Raw genomic sequence first — 21,607 nt, 5'->3', positions numbered from 1 at the left:
GTTGGGAAGCTTGAAATGACACGAATCAGAGAGAATATTTTCCCATTCTTCACAACTACGTCCTCTAAGCCTGTTCACTATCAGTTAAGTTTTACAGTGCCATCGCTAAGGCCATCAGTAGTGGTCACAGCCAGAATTTAATTCTTACTTGAGCCAAATGGATCTTTTTCATTGCTTGGAAACCCCGTGCATGTGCCTTCTCACACTGCTCCATTCTCTCTTCTGCTGCTTGTTTCTGTAGTTCTTCCAATCTTTTAGCCTCTTCTTTAGCAGCCAAATGAGGATCTGGCTAGCAGTCAATCAGTAACATTTTAGATAATTAAGTAAAGTGTGAAACAAAGTGATAACTAAAAAACAAAACAACCTTAAAATCATGTTTTTCTACTTATATCGAATTAAATGATAACAAGCTATAGTTTGAAATGCCCACAATTATCAACAGCATGTACGTATGAAAAAAGTCAAATTGTTAGTGTAAAGTTTTACAAGTTGTTCATTTTAAAGCAGAGTACACTATGCTCATCCAAATACATTCTTCCATCATTTTTTAAAGAAATTCTATTAAAACAACAGTGTTGAAAGGTAAACACCTGCAAAGGTAGTAGTTAAGAAACCACAAACATTGAAGGTCATGTGAGCCATTTGGGGAAGCACTAAGATTTGTCTTTGGTTTTTAGCCAAAATGTGCAGCTAGGCTTCAGCCTCAGGAAAGCCAAATCACCAAAACACTTACTTTAATATAATTTCTGGCTTCCTAGAACTTGTGCATAATCAATGATTATGTGGTTGCACAGTAAGCCATCATCTCATTGACATAACAATAATATCAAATGTGGGAGGACACACAACGTGTATTATACATAAACATTCACTTTCAAATATAGGTAACCATTCCAAATACAACTTTAAGTAAAACTCATATATTTTATATGTTGATAATTAGTCAAGTGAAACAATAATGACCATGAAAGCTGTAAACTATATATCTAAAATTATTTATAACTCTCAGTGAGATAAATAGGTAAAGAGACAGTTAATGTATTCAGAAAGAGTAGGAACTTCCCTGGTGGTCCAGTGGTTAAAGATTCCAGTGGTTAAAGATTCCACATTTCCACTGCAGGGGGTGTGAGTTCGAACTCTGGTCGGGGAATTAAGATCCCCACATGCTGCTGGGTGCGGCCAAAAAAAAAAAAAAAAAAAAGAGTGCACTGGCCAAACAAGTGTATGAAAAATATTAAATCCCTTTGGAGCTAATAAATATTTATGCAAATCTAAATAAACACAGGTCAGATTGCATTAACGCATAACATTAAATAAAATAATCTTTAGGAGCAACATTTCATTTCATTTAGGCCATGAGGTTTTCAAGAAAAAAGTTATTTGAGAATTCTTCACATCATGTGGGGGTGAACTAAAAGCAGAATGTCAATTTTGGTAAACCAAACTTTGAAGGGAAGGAAAAACTTCAAAACATACAATGTGTATAATAAACATGTTCAGTCCAGATATAATGAGGTATATAAAGAATATCAAGTAAATAAAGGGTTAGAGAAAAATTAGGTACCCCAAACAAGTTTTAATATGACTGCCCAATGTCAAAACAAGATTTTACAAGAATGTTTTAGAAAGACAATCCCTTAAAAATTTATGTCAATACAATTAAAACTTTAAACAAAAATCTGGTTGAAATAATAGTTAGATTCCATTGTTAGCAGTTGAACTCAAAAGATATGTGAAATTTGCAAAAACCGTGAATCCCAAGCAAAAAATTCTTTTTAGAAAACGTTTCTGAAAATCTTTTCCATGAACTGTAATCTGCAGTGCACAAAACAATGTGATTATTAAATATGCTACTTCTGCATCTTCTACATTAGACTTATCTTAAGTATGACAGCATTGTAAATTGAATTTAAGTGTTTCTGCTTGTCTGCTGACATTTCTGGGTCTCACAACAAACAATATAATGGACCTGATTGGAAAAATATTTCTAGGATGAAAAATCCATTTTAACAAGTGCTGTGCTAACTGTTGCTGACAAAGGAACAAACAGGATGAGGGGCACAAGTAATTCAGAAATTTCAAGCATACAAAGTTTTGTTTAATTGTGTGTATAGAACGTAAATGTAGCATAAAACAAAATTTAGAGAATAACTGGCTCTAAGTAGGAATACGGCAGGTCAATTTCATCATTCTTCTTCAAAGACAAATTTTATAACATACAAGAAATTTTAGAACCAGTTTATCAAGATATTCAAACAAAACATGATAGCAACTCTTACATGCTAAAAGGCTGACTGAACAAAAAGTAGCTCATTTGGAGAAAGCAGCTGAAGGAATAACTAAAATGTATGCCAAGAGTGCAAGTATTTTTTACATAATACCTGCTGTAAAGATCCTATTATTCTACTCCAAGAAAGAGTCTAAATTATTGTGCATGTGAAATAAGCTTAGATGCAAATGAAAATGCAGAGATTTGTTATATGGAAAACCAAGCACATTGCTCCACTGTCCCATTTTAAACCCAAGGTTTAAGGACTGATTTTTCCTAAGTGATGGTGTGAGGAAGCAAATAAAAGAAAATACCAGAATGCTTTAGCTTGTGTGACTGTTTTTATAAAACTGCATTATAACTACTGATATATTCTTCAAGTCCAGAAATTGAAGAGAAGGTAGGTCTTTTACTTACTGTCAAACAGGAAAGTTTAATAACTTACTGTGATACCATCAGTGGCACCCTATATTATAGCTAGAAGAAAAATGCCTTTCTTCATCAATCTTAGTATTAAACATTTATTTAATACTGTAAAAATATATGTAAAAACAATGTTTTAGTGAAGTGGACAAACATATAGGACAAAAGCAAGTTAGCAATAGATGGAAGTTATTATTTCTGTATTATAAAATACTGACCTTGTAATAATATTTTACAATTTTAAACAAGTTTCAATATTTACTCTTATTTCCTAGAAGTTAATTCTATGATGACATGCACAGAAAGACAGACAAGATGAAAAGGCAGAGGGCTATGTACCAGATGAAGGAACAAGATAAACCCCCAGATAAACACCTAAATGAAGTGGAGATAGGCAACCTTCCAGAAAAAGAATTCAGTATAATGATAGTGAAGATGATCCAGGACCTCGGAAAAAGAATGGAGGCAAAGATCAAGAAGATGCAAGAAATGTTTAACAAAGACCTAGAAGAATTAAAGAACAAACAAACAGAGATGAACAATACAATAATGAAATGAAAATACACTAGAAGGAATAAATAGCAGAATAACTGAGGCAGAAGAACAGATAAGTGATCTGGAAGACAGAATGGTGGAATTCACTGTTGTGAAACAGAATAAAGAAAAAAGAATGAAAATGAATGGAGACAGCCAAGAGACCTCTGGGACAACATTAAATGCAACAACATTCGCATTATAGGGGTCCCAGAAGGAGAAGAGAGAGAGACAGGACCCGAGAAAATATGTGAAGAGATTTTTTTCAAAAACGTCCCTAACACGGGAAAGGAAATAGCCACAAGTCCAGGAAGCACAGAGAGTCCCATACAGGATAAACCCAAGGAGAAACACACCAAGACACATAGTAATCAAATTGGCAAAAATTAAAGACAAAAAAAAATTATTGAAAGCAACAAGTGAAAAATGATAAATAACATACAAGGGAACTCCCATAAGGTTAACAGCTGATTTATCAGCAGAAACTCTACAAACCAGAAGGGAGTGGCATGACATATTTAAAGTGATGAAAGGGAAGAATCTACAACCAAGATTACTCTACCCAGCAAAGATCTCATTCAGATTCGATGGAGAAATCAAAAGCTTTACAAACAAGTAAAAGCTAAGAGAATTCAGCGCCACCAAACCAGCTCTACAACAAATGCTAAAGGAACTTCTCTAAGTGGGAAACACAAGAAAAGAAAAGGACCTACAAAAAAAACCCCAAAACAATTAAGAAAATGGTAATAGGAACATACATATCGATAATACCTTAAATGTGAATGGATTAAATGCTCCCACCAAAAGACACAGGCTCGCTGAATGGATACAAAAACCAGACCCACATATATGCTGTCTACAAGAGACCCACTTCAGACCTAAGGACACATACAGACTGAAAGTGAGGGGATGGAAAAAGATATTCCATGCAAATGAAATCAAAAGAAAGCTGGAGTAGCAATACTCGTATCAGATAAAATAGACTTTAAAATAGAGAATGTTACAAGAGACAAGGAAGGACACTACATAATGATCAAGGGATCAATCCAAGAAGAAGATATAACAATTATAAATATACATGCACCCAACATAGGAGCACCTCAATACATAAGGCAACTGCTAACAGCTATAGAAGAGGAAATCAACAGTAACACACAAGACTGGGGGACTTTAACACCTCACTTACACCAATGGACAGATCATCCAAGCAGAAAATTAATAAGGAAATACAAGCTTTAAATGACACAGTACACCAGATAGATTTAATTGATATTTATAGGACATTCCATCCAAAAACAGAAGATTACACTTTCTTCTCAAGTGCTCACAGAACATTCTCCAGGATAGATGACACTTTGGGTCACAAATCAAGCCTCAGTAAATTTAAGAAAATTGAAATCATATCAAGCATCTTTTCTGACCACAACGCTATGAGATTAGAAATCAATTACAGGGAAAAAAACTTAAAAAACACAAACACATGGAGGCTAAACAATACGTTACTAAATATCCAAGAGATCACTGAAGAAATCAAAGAGGAAATCAAAAAATACCTAGAGACAAATGACAATGAAAACACGGCAATCCAAAACCTATGGGATGCAGCAAAAGCAGTTCTAAGAGGGAAGTTTATAGCAATACAATCCTACCTCAAGAAACAACAAACATCTCAAATAAACAATTTAACCTTACACCTAAAGGAACTAGGGAATGAAGAACAAACAAAACCCAAAGTTAGTAGAAGGAAAGAAATCATAAAGGTCAGAGCAGAAATAAATGAAAAAGAAACAAAGAAAACAATAGCAAAGATCAATAAAACTAAAATCTGGTTCTTTGAGAAGATAAACAAAATTGATAAACCATTAGCCAGACTCATCAAGAAAAAGAGGGAGAGGACTCAAATCAATAAAATTAGAAATGAAAAAGGAGAAGTTATAACAGACACCACAGAAATACAAAGCCTCCTAAGAGACTACTACAAGCAACTCTATGCCAATAAAATGGACAACCTGGAAGAAATGGACAAATTCTTAGAAAGGTGTAAGCTTCCAACACTGAACCAGGAAGAAATAGGAAATATGAACAGACAAATCACAAGTAATGAAATTGAAACTGTGATTAAAAATCTTCCAACAAAGTCCAGGACCAGATGGCTTCACAGGTGAATTCTACCAAACATTTAGAGAAGAGCTAACACCTACCCTTCTCAAACTCTGCCAAAAACTTGCAGAGGAAGGAACACTCCCAAACTCATTCTATGAGGCCACCATCACCCTGATACCAAAACCAGACAAAGATACTACAAAAAAAGAAAATTACAGACCAATATCACTCATGAATATAGATGCAAAAATCCTCAACAAAATACTAGCAAGCAGAATCCAACAACACATTAAAAGGATCATACGCCATGATCAAGTGGGATTTATCCCAGGGATCCAAGGATTCTTCAATATACGCAAGTCAATCAATGTGATACACCATATTAACAAATTGAAGGATGAAAACCATATGATCATCTCAATAGATGCAGAAAAAGCATTTGACAAAATTCAATACCCATTTATGATAAAAACTCTCTAGAAAGTGGGCATAGAGGGAACCTACCTCAACATAATAAAGGCCACATATGACAAACCCACAGCAAACATCATTCTCAATGGTGAAAAACTGAAAGCATTTCCTCTAAGATCAGGAACAAGACAAGGATTAGAACACTCCCTAACACCATACTCTCACCACTATTATTCAACATAGTTTTGGAAGTCCTAGCCACGTCAATCAGAGAAGAAAAATAAAAGGAATACAAATTGGAAAAGAAGAAGTAAAACTGTCACTGTTTGCAGATGACATGACACTATACATAGAGAATCCTACAGATGCCACCAGAAAACTACTAGAGCTAATCAATGAATTTGGTAAAGTTGTAGGATACAAAATTAATGCACAGAAATCTCTTGCATTCCTATATACTAATGATGAAAAATCTGAAAGAGAAATTAAGGAAACACTCCCATTTACCACTGCAACAAAAAGAATAAAATACCTAGGAATAAACCTACCTAGGGAGACAAAAGACCTGTATGCAGAAAACTGTAAGACACTGAAGAAAGAAATTAAAGATGATACAAACAGATGGAGAGACATACCATGTTCCTGGATTGGAGGAATCAATATTGTGAAAATGACTGTACTACTGAAAGCAACCTACAGATTCAATGCAATCCCTATCAAAGTACCAATGGCATTTTTTTACAGAACTAGAACAAAAAATCTTAAAATTTGTATGGAGACACAAAAGACCCTGAATAGCCAAAGCAGTCTTGAGGGAAAAAAACAGAGCTGGAGGAATCAGACTCCCTGACTTCAGACTATACTATAAAGCTACCCTAATCAAGACAATATGGTACTGGCACAAAAACAGAAATATAGATCAATGGAACAGGATAGAAAGTCCAGAGATAAATTCACGCACCTATGGTCAACTAATCTATGACAAAGGAGGCAAGGATACACAATGGAGAAAACACAGCCTCTTCAGTAAGTGGTGCTGGGAAAACTGGACAGCTACATGTAAAAGAATGAAATTAGAACACTCCCTAACACCATACACAAAAATAAACTCAAAATGGATGAGAGACCTAAATGTAAGTCTGGACACTATAAAACTCTTAGAGGAAAACATAGGAAGAACACTCTTTGACATAAATCACAGTAAGGTCTTTTGTGATACACCTCCTAGAATAATGGAAAAAAAACCAAAAATAAACAAATGGGCCCTAATGAAACTTAAAAGCTTTTGCACAGCAAAGGAAACTACAAACAAGACGAAAAGATAACCCTCAGAATGGGAGATAATATTTGCAAACGAATCAATGGACAAAGGATTAATCTCCAAAATATATAAACAGCTCATGCAGCTCAATATTAAAAAAACAAACAACCCAATCCAAAAATGTGCAGAAGACCTAAATAGACATTTTTCCAAAGAGGACATACAGATGGCCAAGAAGCACATGAAAAGCTGCTCACCATCACTAATTATTAGAGTAATGCAAATCAAAACTACAATGAGGTATCCCCTCACACCAGTTAGAATGGGCATCATCAGAAAATCTACAAACAACAAATGTTGGAGAGGGTGTGGAGAAAAGGGAACCCTCTTGCACTGTTGGTGGGAATGTAAATTGATACAGCCACTATGGAGAACAGTATGGAGGTTCCTTAAAAAACTAAAAATAGAATTACCATCTGACCCAGCAATCCCACTACTGGGCATATACCCTGAGAAAACCATAATTCAGAAAGACACATGCACCCCAATGCTCACTGCAGCACTATTTACAATAGCCAGGTCATGGAAGCAACCTAAATGCCCATCGACAGACGAATGGATAAAGAAGATGTGGTACATATATACAATGGAATATTACTTAGCTATAAAAAGGAACGAAACTGGGTCATCTGTAGAGACGTGGTTGGATCTAGAGACTGTCATACAGAGTGAAGTAAGTCAGAAAGAGAAAAACAAATATCGTATGTTAACGCATATATGTGGAACCTAGAAAAATGGTACAGATGAACCAGTTTGCAGGGCTGAAATTGAGACACAGATGTAGAGAACAAACGTATGGACACCAAGGGGGGAAAGTGGCGGGGGGGGTGGTGGTGGTGGGATGAACTGGGAGATTGGGATTGACATATATACACCAATACGTATAAAATGGATAACTAATAAGAACCTGCTGTATAAAAACATAAATAAAATTCAAGAATTCAGGAAAAAAAAAAAAAGAAGTTAATTCTATGATAATACTCATCTCATGTCTTGACTGAATACTGACCTGCTATTACGGAATTCGTTGAATTCTAACCGCCACACGAATGCTATACTATGAAAGTTTATATTCCTAGTAGACAGATATATCTAATATGAAAAAAGTGAAAACCCACTGTTACAAAGAAATAGCAATTATAAGAAGGAGTGATAATCATTTGTCACTCTTAAGACAATTTTTAAACCACAACATTTCATACAGACAAGGGTATGATAAAATGGCCATTTTCATATGTTGCTGATGCTATTTAAAAGGCAATTTAATGATCTGTATTAAATATCTGTTATCAAATGTTATACAGTTTGGAACCTATAATTTCTCTCTAGGAATCTATTGTAAACAGAGCTGTAGACAAAATGTGCAAGATGATTATGTTTGCATTTATGAAGCAAAAAAAACCCCAATAGAATGGTTAAATAAATTCTATAATGAAATATTAAGTAGCTATTAAAAATCATGGTTTGAAAAGTGTGTGTATATGTTTATACATAAACACAATAACAAATCCATTAATGTATTAACTGCATTACTTTTTGGTGATGGAATCATGGGTGTTTTTCCTAGTTTGCGCCTATGTGTATAGTTTCAAATTTTCACAGAGTATGTATTATTTTTATGTCAAAAAAAGTTTTATGGTAAAAAAAAAAACTATTTTAAAATATAACTGTTTAAGTAGCCAACTCTTTTCTTTCATGTTAAATCAGCATTCATATTAAACATGACATCATAATTCAAAGCATATTTAAGTTTTTTTTATCACTATTACCCTAATATGGTTGGTAGAGCTGTTCAAATTTTGATATCTGAGAACAATATACATAGAACAAAGATATAACTCAATTCAATGAACAGAGAAATAATAAAGTGAGGGTCACGAAAAAACAGTCAATCACCTGCTCTGTGTCCACCTCTCTATTAACAAAAGTATAAAGATGATGGTAGGTAGAACTATTGGTTTTCACATTAGAAGTTTTCTTTACTTCAATGTTCTGAAAAATGAAACAGAAAATAGACTGTTAGGTTAAAAGTATTAATTTTCATTTAAAGCAGGATCCAGTGAAAAAATAATTTTGTATTTTAATCAGTTATTCTTTTTTTTCATGAGATCATGCACTGTATTTCCATTAAGCTGGAATTTAGGTTTAAAAGTCAGATTTCTTTTTTTTTTTTTTTTATAAATTTATTTTATTTATTTTTATTTTTGGCCACACTGGGTCTTTGCTGCTGTGTGTGGGCTTTCTCTAATTGCGGCAAGCAGGGGCTAGTCTTTGTTGCGGTGCGCAGCTTTCTCACTGTGGTGGCTTCTCTTATTGGGAGCACGGGCTCTAGGCACGTGGGCTTCAGTAGTTGTGGCACACGGGCTCAGCAGTTGTGGTTCGCAGGCTCTAGAGCACAGGCTCAGTAGTTGTGGCGCACGGGCTTAGTTGCTCCGCGGCATGTGGGATCTTCCCGGACCAGGGCTTGAACCTATATCTCCTGCATTGTCAGGCAGATGCTTAACCACTGCGCCACCAGGGAAGCCCCAGATTATATTTCAACAAGAATATTGAATAGGTGATGCTGTACAGTTTACTACATGATATTAGGAGGCACATAATGGCAAGGTGCTCTGCTATTATTGATTCTAAGTTTGATCATCTGGTTATGGTGGTTCATAATCACTGATGAGAGAAAGTTCTCTCTTCTTTTGTCTAACAGAAGTAGGCCAATGAATAAATGTAGAAGGGTGATAGGTACCTATTTGGTGCCAAAGTATCATTTCCCAGATTACTTGGCAATTGAAAAGAGAAAAATATACCTTTATAATGGAGATCTCTTGTAGTCACATAACCACATCAGAGAAATACAGAATATAAGAAACTAGTCTAGTCTATTCAAAAATTCTGAAATAAAATGTTGGCTAGGGTTGGGGGAGATAATGTTTCACATTGACAGACACCAAGAGACAAAGCAAGCAGAAGCAACAGGTAAACCTTGACAGGATCCTGGTAAATTTTCTTAGTGTGATATTGTGGTTGCATAAGAGAATGTCCTTATTCTAGCAGAGGCATGCTGAAGTATACAGGGTGAAATGCAATCTCTACAATCTACATTCATATGTATATATTTATTCATTCAAATGTATACACAACCATTTGAAATCTATACACAATGCAAACAGCTGTTCCTTTGTACTCTTCTTTTAACTTCTCTGTATTTTGAAAAATTTCATAATAAAAAGTTGGGGGAAAAAAGTACAACCACACTTTTACATATAATGCATATTTGCCAAATCACTTACACAGACAATGTTTTGCTTGCTTTAAATTTTTGACCTTGGCTTGTTAGGAACATTAGGAATTATGACAAAAGTAATCAAAAAAACATGGATAAAATACTGCCTGCCTTTTAACAAGGTACTGAGGGAGTGGCTGAAATCTGCCTTTTCCATTTGGATCTTGTTGGATCCAATGTCACATGGCAGATGGCTCAACATAAAAGCAGGAAGGCTGACAAAACCAGAGGCTTAAGACAAGAATATCTGGTACTTAGGCTGATCATACATACATAAAATACACTTGTCTATACAACTAAATTAGATATCCCTGTATGTGTATTTTTTTTTTTACTTCTACTTAACTTTTTTGATAAAAATAACTATGTAATTTTGATAATCATCCAAACTAGCCATTTTAATAACCATAACAAGATAATCTGAACAAGAGGCAAGACCTTTCAAAGTTAATTTCTGCTTAATAAGTTAAATGTTTTTTAAAAAAAATAAGCTCCAGATCACAAAATCAAACACATTACTCCCATAAAGAAACAGGCCTCTCTTATCACTTTACATAATCTTATGTAAATTTATTAATTTATCTGAACCTAATTTCTTTATTTGTAAAATGGTAACTATTTACAATAGTCAAATCTTGAATGTAGGAAAGTCTTTAGGGCAAATAATCCTTTTCTTTCCCAATAAAATTAAAAAATTATAGTTTTTCAAACAACAAAAGAAATTTTTGAGACAACTGAGGAAAACTGAACACAGACTGGGTATTAGATTATATTGAGAACAATATTATATTAGTATTGTGCTTTTAAAAAAGTCCTTATACATCAGAGATACATACTAAAGTATTCATAGGTAAAATGATATCTAGGATTATTTTTAAATATTCTAGATATGTGTTACCTGTACAGTTAAAAATTAATACAAATGGTATTTTGACCTACACTGAATTCTAATATTAAAGAAGAATTATTATAACCTAGCTCCAATACTCAAACTAATTCACCTCAAAAAGAGTTGGAGGAGGAGGTGGCAGACTTGTAATTTTGGCAGATCTCTCTTTTTCCGCAAGCAGTGCCTCTTTTCGAGCTTTTATATGCCTTAAAAAACACAAGATGTCATAAATTAATCTCTCAGATAATATTACAGTACAACTCTTAGGGTTAAGAATATAAAAGCCATTACAATCTCAAGAAATCCTCCAGTCTGATCCCACAGGCTCAATATGCTGTTTAATAAAGAGTCTACACACAGTGGACAGGTAAAAAGATGTTTACCAAGTGAAAGAGGTATATCTAAAGATATAAAGCTCCACAATGGGGAGTGACCCAACAAACACCTAATGCTCTTTAGTTGAGAATAATTTAGAGTAAAAAAACTAGAAATTATTGATAAAGATGGGCCACTGTATAAAATGACCACTGCTGACTAGTAACATGCTCTTTCATTTTTACAACATGCAAAAATCTCATCAATGACTTGCAAAGAGTCTACAACCTCTTTTAATGTTCATAATTGCACTGATTTTTTTCTTTTTATATCAGAGGCAGACAGATTTTGGTTGATTTGCATTCTAAACTAGTAATACATTTCTCCAGAAACTTAGTAATGGCTACTACAGTCAGACTAGAAGAGAAAGCTCATTTGTTAGTATGTTCATCTAAGCAACCACTCCCCCACTGCAGTATTTTAAACCAAGTTTAACAAACACAATGGATATACTGACTTTAAGTATCCAATGTACCCTTTACTTCCAGCCATATCAGTTTCAGTGGAGAATATGGTAAAAAATCACTATTACTTTACCAGGTTTTTTGTTTCATTAACATTTCTTTTTGATTTTTCTGTACTTTCAGGGCCTCTTTATGCCTCATTTCTGCTTTTTTTTTTCTTTCTGCTGCCCGGTGTGCCAGAGCATTTAAATCAGGCTCCTAAAAACAAATATTACTTAAAATGTCATGTTAAACAGGATTAAAATGTCAAATATATGATAATATGGGTGGTACCCAGTAAGGGCAAAAATCATGAAGGTATATTCAAATGAAACACTGCACTAAAGCACAAAATTAATGATGGCATAAATAAAGCTACAAAAATCTGATGTCAGAACTTATGGCTATTACTAAAAAACACAAACTAAAACCAGGGACCGAGAATATTTTGATTGCCACATTCTTTAAAGAGTTCTCTTATTCCCTAAAAGTTTGGTAACAAAGACGTGCCTTCTTTGGAACCCAGCTTGTTTATTTTGTGTGACTACCTCTGGGACCACAATCTAGCATTTTGCAACCATAAAGCACAATAAACAACAAAATAAGGTCAGGGAGCAGTCTTAAATACTGAGTTAATTTCTACTTTGCCTTTGTGAAAGTCATCAAAGAATTTTTACTGTCTGTGAATGAACTCAAGTGTATACACATTCCACTACACGTTTTGGAGGTATGAGGAATAATGAATGATAATGAAAATGAAACCAGAAATCTGAATTCACTCCACTGAATCTGTCCAAAATGCTTGAAATGAATAACAACTTCTAATTCTGAAGGTTACTATTTTATTTACACAGTTAAGGACTGGAAGAGAATAATGTTTTTTTTAATTGAAGTATAGTTGATTTACAATGCTGTGTTAGTTTCAGGTATACAGCACAGTGATGCAGTTATATACATATATATATTCTTGTTCAGATTCTTTTCCTTTATAGGTTATTACAAAATATTGAGTATAGTTTCCTGTGCCATCCACTAGGTCATTGTTGGTTATCTATTTTATATATAGTACTGTGTATATATTAATCCCAACTTCCTAATTTATCCCCCTCACCTTCCCCCTTTGGTAACCATAAATTTGTTAGAGAATAATGTTAACTTAAACATCATTGGAAACAGATTATCCTTGACATGACTCTTACTAGGAAATGAACCTAGCAGAATTCTTAAATTATATTAAATTTACAAAAAAGTTCGGGCTGCCCACAGCAAATTCTATACATGAAAACATTTTTATAAGTGTCTAACAACTGTAATCTGCTTTTAACAAGTGTCACTACCACAGGCAGGTAGTCAAATAAGTGCTCACTTACATTTTCTTTGGCTTGTTGATGCCCCTCTCCCATATTTCTTAAACTTGCCAAATACAGTTTTTCCAAGTTCTTTATTTTCTGAGTTTGTGATTCCTCCCATTCTGTCCTTAGTTCTTCTGCCAAACGAGTGAGTTGCTGATTTCTCCTCTGTTTTATATCTTCTCTTATTTGTAAAGCAATATCTCTTTCTTGTTCTCGAACCTGAAGGATGAGTATTTAACACATTTTATGAAAAGAGGCTTCCTTCAACTTTTTTGAAAAGCTATTTGGAAACAGGAACTTAAATGAATTCTCTTTAGGTATTAGCTATATCAATTCTCCTGAATATTCACATTATATTAGATAAGGCCTATTTAAAGCAGAAAATGCAAGTGATGGAGGAAAAATTAAAATCTCAAGACTACTTCTAAAGTTCCTTGATTAGCAATTATGTTCCCTCCCCAGAGATCTAATCGGACTGCCATTATCATTCTAATAACATACAAGAGGCTAAACTGGTAAGCATGATTCAATAAAATTTATAGCCCAGACAAGTACAGAAAGATCTAGATGAGAATTCCGTATCTGCGACACATCATCCCCAATTCTAGACAGAATGGCACCTAAAATGTTTCACAAAGACTTAACTACGTTACTCTAAAAAGACTTCTAGAGAAGAATAGACAACTTCTGAATAAATTTATTTCAGTAGCTAATAATCTTTCCAGTAAATCTTCTTCAAAGTCATTCTAATATTCTTGCTTAAATCTTCATCAGTTACATATGATTTTTAAAATGAACTATTTTCAGCAATGGTGTTGGGGGGTTTGCCTATGTTTTTGTATTGATTCATAGGTTTTTTTGTTTGGTTTTTTTTTGTTTTTTGGGTTTTTTTTTTTTGCCTTTGTCAGATGATGTATTCTGCAAATTTATTTGGGGGAAGATCTTGGGAAATAAATATTGCCTATATACGTTTTATATATATATATATAAATAAAGAACAGAAAAATATTGCTAAATATTTAATAATCTCAGAAAATGAACTATTTCCTAATAATTACTGAGTCAGTCCTTATCCTCAAACTCTTCTTCAATTTATTTACTGTTTCATCATACTTTTCAAATGTTCCAAAACTAGTTAATACGCAAGAACCAGGACTCTTGTACAGCCAGAAAAGACTGTTAAACGCGACATTTTATTTAAAACACTCTAATGTAAAAAATACTGATAATCTGGGGAAGACAAAGAATTTGACACTATGTTCCAAATAAATCTTACCTGTAGCAATCTTAGTTTTCGTCTTCTTTCATAATCTTCCTTTAAAATGAAGGCTTCCTCGTTAGGACTCAATCTCAGCTTGCCGGCGGCATTCACCACCTTTCTTTTCATTTTCATGTAGTACTTTAAATATGAAGGTTCTGATTTTTAAAAAATATATATCTATTAAAATAGGGCAGCAAAGATTAATTTTAAAAATTCATATTAATATTTTTTACCATTTAAAGGGCTGTGTACTTGCAAATAAAATAATTTGGGTAAACTAAGTTCAATGTATCTACAAATAGCAATTTTTTTTTTGGCTGCGTCAGGTCTTAGTTGCAGCACATGGGATCTTTCGTTGCAGTGCGAGGGCTCTTTGTTGTGCCATGTGGGCTTATCTCTAGTTGTTGTGCACAGGCTCCAGAGAGTGAGGGCTCAGCAGGTGTGGTGCAAGGGCTCTGTAGTTGTGGCGCGCAGGCTCAGTAATTGCAGCACATGCGCTTAGATACGCCGCGGCATGTGGGATCTTAGTTCCCCGACCAGGGATCGAACCTGGGCCCCCCTGCAATGCAAGTGCAGAGTCCTAACCACTGGACCACCAGGGAATTCCCTTTCTGAAGCTAGCTTAAGCACCACTTCTCCTTGAAGCTGCCCTCCAGTGATTCTTGCTCCACCCACCTACCACCCATTCCTGACTTGCCCACCTATAACGAATATTACCTTCACATTCATATGGGGACTAACCTTATGCTATCTTGGTATCACCTTCCTCTCGTTTTTCATCAATTACAGCTTGCCCTTTCTAGTTAGATTCCTAACAATTAAAGGACAGAGGCTCTAGTTTTTTTTTTAGTTTTAATATTCAAATTAAAATAATAACAATGAATAACAACTACCAGGCATTATTTCACATGCTACGGATAGATACTGCTTTCACTCAGGTGTAAAAACAGCAGCCAGAAGAATTTGGGGTTATCTAATAGGAACTAATACTTTCTCAATGAATTCTCCACCAAAATGTAAGCTCAATGAAGGCAGGAATGATCTTATTCATGGTTTTATGTGCATAGCCTATAAACAGTGCCTTGCATGTAAGCAGGTCCTTCGGTGTGTTGACTGAATGAATGAATGACTCATTCAATGAGTTAATTCATGTAAAGTGCTACATACATATATGTGGTCACTGTTACAATCTGATGCCAAAAGAGGATTAATCTTTTCCAGTGCATCCCACTCAGCTGATACTCACAAGGCCTTCGTAATGTACTCACTAAACTTTGGAAAAGTGCCAATTGTTCTCCTTACTTTAGACAAGAAGAAACAAAGGCCTCTTAAGTTAAAGGACTTGACCTAAGTGACAATATCTACTGGCAGAACCAAGGGAAGAATCCCGTTTTCTTACTCCATATGGCTCCTAACTTTCTGAAATGCTAAAATATATGGAGTGAGGAAAATTTTGTTTAATCCAGTATTTTTTGCGAGTGGGGACTGAAAAACAGGCGAGAACTAAACAAAGAAGAAAAAATTGAGCAAGATTAAATTGTCTTCACAATGCATCTTTATTCATTTGTCTGAAGGTCTCTGAAAAATCACTCATATTCAAACGATTAAAACTAATTTCTGATAAGTCCCACAGACATAGTACCAAGGGAAAAAAAGCAAAAAAGAGACATAAAATTCCATTTACATGAAATTCAAAAACAAGGAAGACCAATCCATGATAAAAGAGGTTAAAATAGGGGTCGATCACCTTTCTGGAGACTACTGAGAAGGCGGGACACAAAGGAGCCTGCTGGAGTACTAGAAATATTCCATATTTTAATCCGTATGATGGTTTTACACAAGTGTAACAGGTGTATACGTATGTAAGGATTCCTCAAACAGTACACTTAGGTTTGTGTATTTAATTCTAAGTTATACCTCAATGAAAAAGAAAAAACTTAACTTTTCAGTGTTTTGAGTATCCATCCATTTCATTTCCTAGAGGATTACAGGAAAACATAATACACTTGTTATTTTTACCTAACATGTGATAGAATAACTGTTTTCTCTTGTATATCATTTTCCTAATTTTTAAACTTATTTGGAAATAATTTGACTTAGAATTCCCAGCTTCTCTAAATGTCAACCATAGTGCAATGACCAAAACCAGGAAATTAACACTAGCACAATACTTTTTAACTAATCTACAGACAGCATTCAAATTTCGTCAATTATCCCACTAATGTCCATTTTCTGGACCAGGACCCAAGCCAAGCGAAACATATCCTTTGACTGCTGTGTTACTCTGGGTCCTCCAAGATGCCAAGATGGGATGAAACCCACAAAGATTTTATTAGGGGAAATTCTGTGTGAGGGAAAATGGGGATGGAGCTGGTAAAAGATGGGAGCATTTCAGACTTCCATGCAAATCAGACACTGAGTGAAGGAGGGAGGGAAAGTTGGATAGATGCCTCTCAGACTGCCATGCAGTCTAAGGAAGGTTCAGCAAGACTTCTGGGGAGTCCTTAAGCCAGAATCCCTTGTGTCTTAGGAACGGGCCTGCCTTCACATCCATACCAGGCTCAGTCATTAACTAGGAGCAGTCCAGGGAAGGCATCCGTGCAAACAGATTTCAGGACACGGGGGCTGAGGGTCTATGAATTACGTTCTAATGGCTGCCAAGGTTGTTTTGCCTCCTTCAACTCCTCTAATCTGAGACCGTCCTCAGTCTGTTTTTTTTTTTTTCCCACTCAAGATCTTGACATTTTTAAAAGATGCCAGTCAGTTATTTTGCAGACTGTCCCTCAATTTGGATGTGTTTAATCCCTTCTTGTGTTTGGACTAAGGTTATGCATTTTTGCCAAGACCACTGCAGACAGAAGTCACTAGGCACCCTTCTCAGTGCATCACACCAGGAGGTAAATGATGTTAACATGATGCGAATTTTGATCACTTGATTAAGGAGGTGTCTAACACGTTTATCCACTGTAGATACTACTTTTCCTTTTTAAGTATTTGGTGGAGAGATAGTTGAGGCTATATAAATATCATGTTCCTCACCATACTTCTACCAACTAAATTTAGTATCCACTGAGGACTGCCTGAAACAATTACTAAGGCATTTGTCAAAAGGTATTCTCTATTTCCATTATTCCTTCTACACTTACCAACTGGAATCCTACTGTAAGAAAGAGTTGCCCCCATTCCCTCACTTTAGTATTTATTCATATCAATATGGATTTTCAAATTGTATACACTGTAACTAACAAATAATAAAGGTGATGCTACTTACCTTGCAAGACTTTGTCCTGAGGATTAAATGGCAGCGGGCACATCGTAATCACATATACCAGACTTAGAAGATCTGGGTTCAAGGCCCAACACTACCACTTTAAAGAAGGAAGACCCTTAAGTCACTTTGGTCTCGTTTCCTTCAACTATATAAGGGGAATCACAATATCGTGTCCAACAGGTTGTTCTGATGATTATGTGACTTAACGAATATACACTGCCAAATATTTTCTAAATATTAAAGATTCAAAATTCCCCACTGTTGTAAAAGCTCGGGTTTGTGGCAAGGCTTAATATCTAAGAAATTAAAGGTGAGAGACACCGAGAGAGAGTACGCTCTCTGCATGAAACAATTCCAGGCAGTGCTCTTAAACGGCTACCAGGATTGAGGCCACGCCGCAGGTGACCTGGGGGCAGGGTGGGCAGGACGCAGCCAGAAGCGTTCGCAGTAGCGACCGCGAAGGCCCTCCCGGCCGCCCTGACTTGGAAGCTCAGGGACCCCGCGAGACCCGATCCCGGGAGAACACGCAAAGCCACCCACGCCAAAGGCCCCGGAGTGGCCTCTCGCACGAAGCAGGCGGGTCTGGGTCGGGACGCGCGTGCCCGCTGCGCCGGCGCTCCTCCCGGCCGCCTGCCCGACCCCAGCCGGGCCCGCGGCCCGCCGAGGCCGGAGAACCGCGGGCCGTGCTGCGTGCGCGGCACTCCCTTCATCCGGAGCACACTCCCGGTTCCCGGCCTCGGGGAGTCGTGCACGCCCGCGGCCGTCACTCACCCGGGAAACGGGACCCCGGACTCAGGAACCGCGGCTCAGACAGAGAAGGTCTCGGCGGCCGCCACACAGAAGCCTCCCAACAGCCGTTTGTGCGCCTGTGTGGCGGCCATCGCCGAGCCCCCGTCACTTCCGTCATTCAAACCGCCCGCCAATGGCGCGGCGGAATCGCGGGAACCCGCCTCGTCCCGCCTCCTCCGGGGGCCGCCGGGACTGCCGCGCCGGAAAGCCCGTTCCCGGCGCACGCGCAGGCCCTCCGTCGGCCCGGTCATTTCTCACATCGCGGGCGGCTTATGGGCTTAACCTCACCTCTCACAGCGTGCTCATTTGACAGATCGCGAACAGAGGTCCGGAAAGGGGAACACGTTTACCCAGAGCCATGAGGGTGACGTTAGTCTTTAGTGCCATCATGAAGATTCCTTGGGATATGCATCCTTTTGTGTACTGACTATGCAATTCATGTGGGACTATTACGGTGCAGTTATTTTTTTGTTTTTTAAAAATGTTATTGAAGTATGGTTGATTTACAATGTGTTAATTTCTTCTGTACAGCAAAGTGACTCAGTTATTCACATATATTCTTTATCGTATTCTTTTCCGTTATGCTTTGTCACAGGATATTGAATATAGTTCCCTGTGCTTTACAGTAGGACCTTGTTGTTTATCCATCCTATATATAATAGTTTGTCTCTGCTAATCCCAGATTCCCATTCATTCCCTCCCCTACCCTGCCCCCCCCAACCACTAGTCTGTTCTCTATGTCTGTGAGTCTGTTTTTGTTTAGTAGATACGTTGATTTTGCATTTATTTTCTGATAGCTTTCAACTCGTGCAACAGTGAACCGTATCATGATACTCTGTGCCTCCAGAGGTCTGCCACACCTAGAACATGTCAAGGATTTATCTGCTGTAAATAACGGAGAGTCAGAAAGGGAGTGAGCGTGGGTTCATATTTACTGAGCACCTATTATGTGCCAAGTACAGTGTGCTAGGTGCAGGGGAGACGAGGGTGAATGGATTAGGACCCCATCCTAGATTTTGTAGTCTAGAGGGTGAAACATACCAGGAATCAAAGAATTAGAAATTGGGGAGTGGGGGAGAGGGAAGTTGCTGATATGATCAGATCTGGCTTCATTGTGGAGAAGTCAGAGGAAGTTAAGACTGAAGCCAAGGCAGGGAAGCCAGTTAGGATTCTGCTGCAGGAAGTGAAAGATGATCACAATAAGAATGGAGAGAAGTGGATAGATTTAAGAGGCAAATAGGAGGTCAGACATCGGGAGATGTTGGTTATCTGGTTTTGGAAGGCAAAAAAGAGGAAGAAATCAATGGTGATGCCCAAGTTCCATATTTAGCAACTGAGTGGATGGGGATAACATTCTCCTAGAACACACAGTAAGAGGATCAGGTTTGGGAAGGGAAAATAATGAGTTAAGCTTTGAATATTTTTAATTTGAGCCGTTTCTGGGATATCTTGACAAAGGAATGAATTCCAGAAATATTTAGGTGGCAAAATTAGCAGTACTTGACAAACAATTGCTTGTGAGGTTAAAGGAAAAGGGAGACTGAAATTAACTTCACGGTCATTGGCTTGAGGAGCGCTATTATGGTGCTGCCAGTAACCAAGAGAGAAGTCACAAGTGGGAGTCAGTTTAGTGGGCAAGGTGATGAGCTCAGGTCCAGACATGTTCGGCTTCACGTGCCTGTGGAATGATATGCAGCAAGAAGAGGAATACAATGGTAGACAGCCCACAGAACTGGGCTAGTGTATAGACTCGGGTTTCATTTCCATATGAGTTATAACTAAAGCTATAAAAGTGGATGAGCACAACTGCTGAGCTTGCGCGTCTGGAGCCTGTGCCCCGCAGCGGGAGGGGCCGCGATAGTGAAAGGCCAGCGCACTGCGATGAAGAGCGGTCCCCGCACCGCGATGAAGAGTGGCCCCCGCTTGCCGCAACTAGAGAAGGCCCTCGCACGAACTGAAGACCCAACACAGACAAAAATAAATAAATAAAGTAGCTATAAAAAAAAAAAAAAAAAAAGTGGATGAGATCATTTAGGGAGAATTTGCAGAATGAGAAGAGCAATGAACTAAGGACCAAACTCTGAGGAATACCAAGACTTAAAGGAATTGGAGAAAGGAACTGTCAAATACACAAAGAAGAAATAGTGTGGGGACTTCCCTCATGGCACAGTGGATAAGACTCTGCTCTCCCAATGTAGGGGGCCCAGGTTCAATCCCTGGTCAGGGAACTAGATGCCACACGCATGTTGCAACTAAGAGTTCGTATGCCACAACTAAGGACTCCATGTCCTGCAACTAAGGAGCCTCCCTGCCACAACTAAGACCCGGTGCAACCAAATAAATATTTTTTTTTAAATCAAGAAAGAAGAGAAACCATTATGTTAAAAAAAAGAGGAAGAAGATGAAGAAGAAATAGTGTGATCCAACTTGGTTTTACAGACAAGGAAGCTGAGTTACAGAGAAATTCAGTGACCTGGCCAAGAGCACATTAAGGGAAGGGTGCAACCAAGACTAGAGTTCATGTATTTATCCCAAATACAGGAGTTCTTCCTCCCTGCTTCCCTATCCATTTCCTGTCACATTTATCTTAATGAATAGCTGTATTTATTCTAAACATACCTCTTCAACATCCGGAGTTCTTCCTCCCTGCTTCCCTATCCATTTCCTGTCACATTTATCTTAATGAATAGCTGTATTTATTCTAAACATACCTCTTCAACATCCTCAACACAGATTCATAGATACTCTCCCACACCCAACAAAGGGTGTGCCCATTATTTCATGCCTTGGGCTAGTTTTAGTGCCCACCATGTTTTCCAGGAGCACCCTGCACATTCCCCATCATGGCACTTATCCATTCTTATGGAAATGACCTGTTTATTAGGCACT

The 21,607-nt window shown here is 37.1% G+C and overlaps 1 protein-coding gene and 1 non-coding gene across 12 annotated transcripts in view; both read right to left on the bottom strand.

Annotated features, from left to right (window-relative positions):
* The window catches only part of CEP295 (centrosomal protein 295), a 48,211-nt gene extending 29,374 nt beyond the window's left edge, over window positions 1-18,837 (bottom strand). For 7 of the 11 annotated variants that reach the window (XM_057552350.1, XM_057552354.1, XM_057552355.1 and 4 more), the window contains exons 1-8: window positions 18,701-18,837; window positions 16,602-16,635; window positions 14,674-14,815; window positions 13,416-13,616; window positions 12,140-12,264; window positions 11,340-11,433; window positions 8,958-9,053; window positions 149-289 (exon numbers count right to left, since the gene is read on the bottom strand). In XM_057552350.1, coding sequence (XP_057408333.1) covers window positions 149-289; window positions 8,958-9,053; window positions 11,340-11,433; window positions 12,140-12,264; window positions 13,416-13,616; window positions 14,674-14,790 — 774 coding nt within the window. In that variant the 5' untranslated portion in view covers window positions 14,791-14,815; window positions 16,602-16,635; window positions 18,701-18,837. Of the gene's footprint in view, window positions 1-148; window positions 290-8,957; window positions 9,054-11,339; window positions 11,434-12,139; window positions 12,265-13,415; window positions 13,617-14,673; window positions 14,816-16,600; window positions 16,636-18,700 lie in introns of those variants that run through there. The other 4 variants (XM_057552349.1, XM_057552348.1, XM_007189800.2 and 1 more) reach the window with 4 other exon arrangements.
* Window positions 15,187-15,260, bottom strand: TRNAA-UGC (transfer RNA alanine (anticodon UGC)). Its single transcript has one exon. It is a non-coding gene; the product is annotated as a tRNA-Ala (tRNA).
* Window positions 18,838-21,607: the final 2,770 nt, after the last annotated feature.

The sequence above is a fragment of the Balaenoptera acutorostrata genome, chromosome 9, assembly GCF_949987535.1.
Source record: "Balaenoptera acutorostrata chromosome 9, mBalAcu1.1, whole genome shotgun sequence".
Lineage (NCBI taxonomy): Eukaryota > Metazoa > Chordata > Mammalia > Artiodactyla > Balaenopteridae > Balaenoptera > Balaenoptera acutorostrata.
The sequence above is the reverse complement of the archived record's forward strand: the minus strand, read 5'-3'. Positions and strand labels throughout refer to the sequence as shown.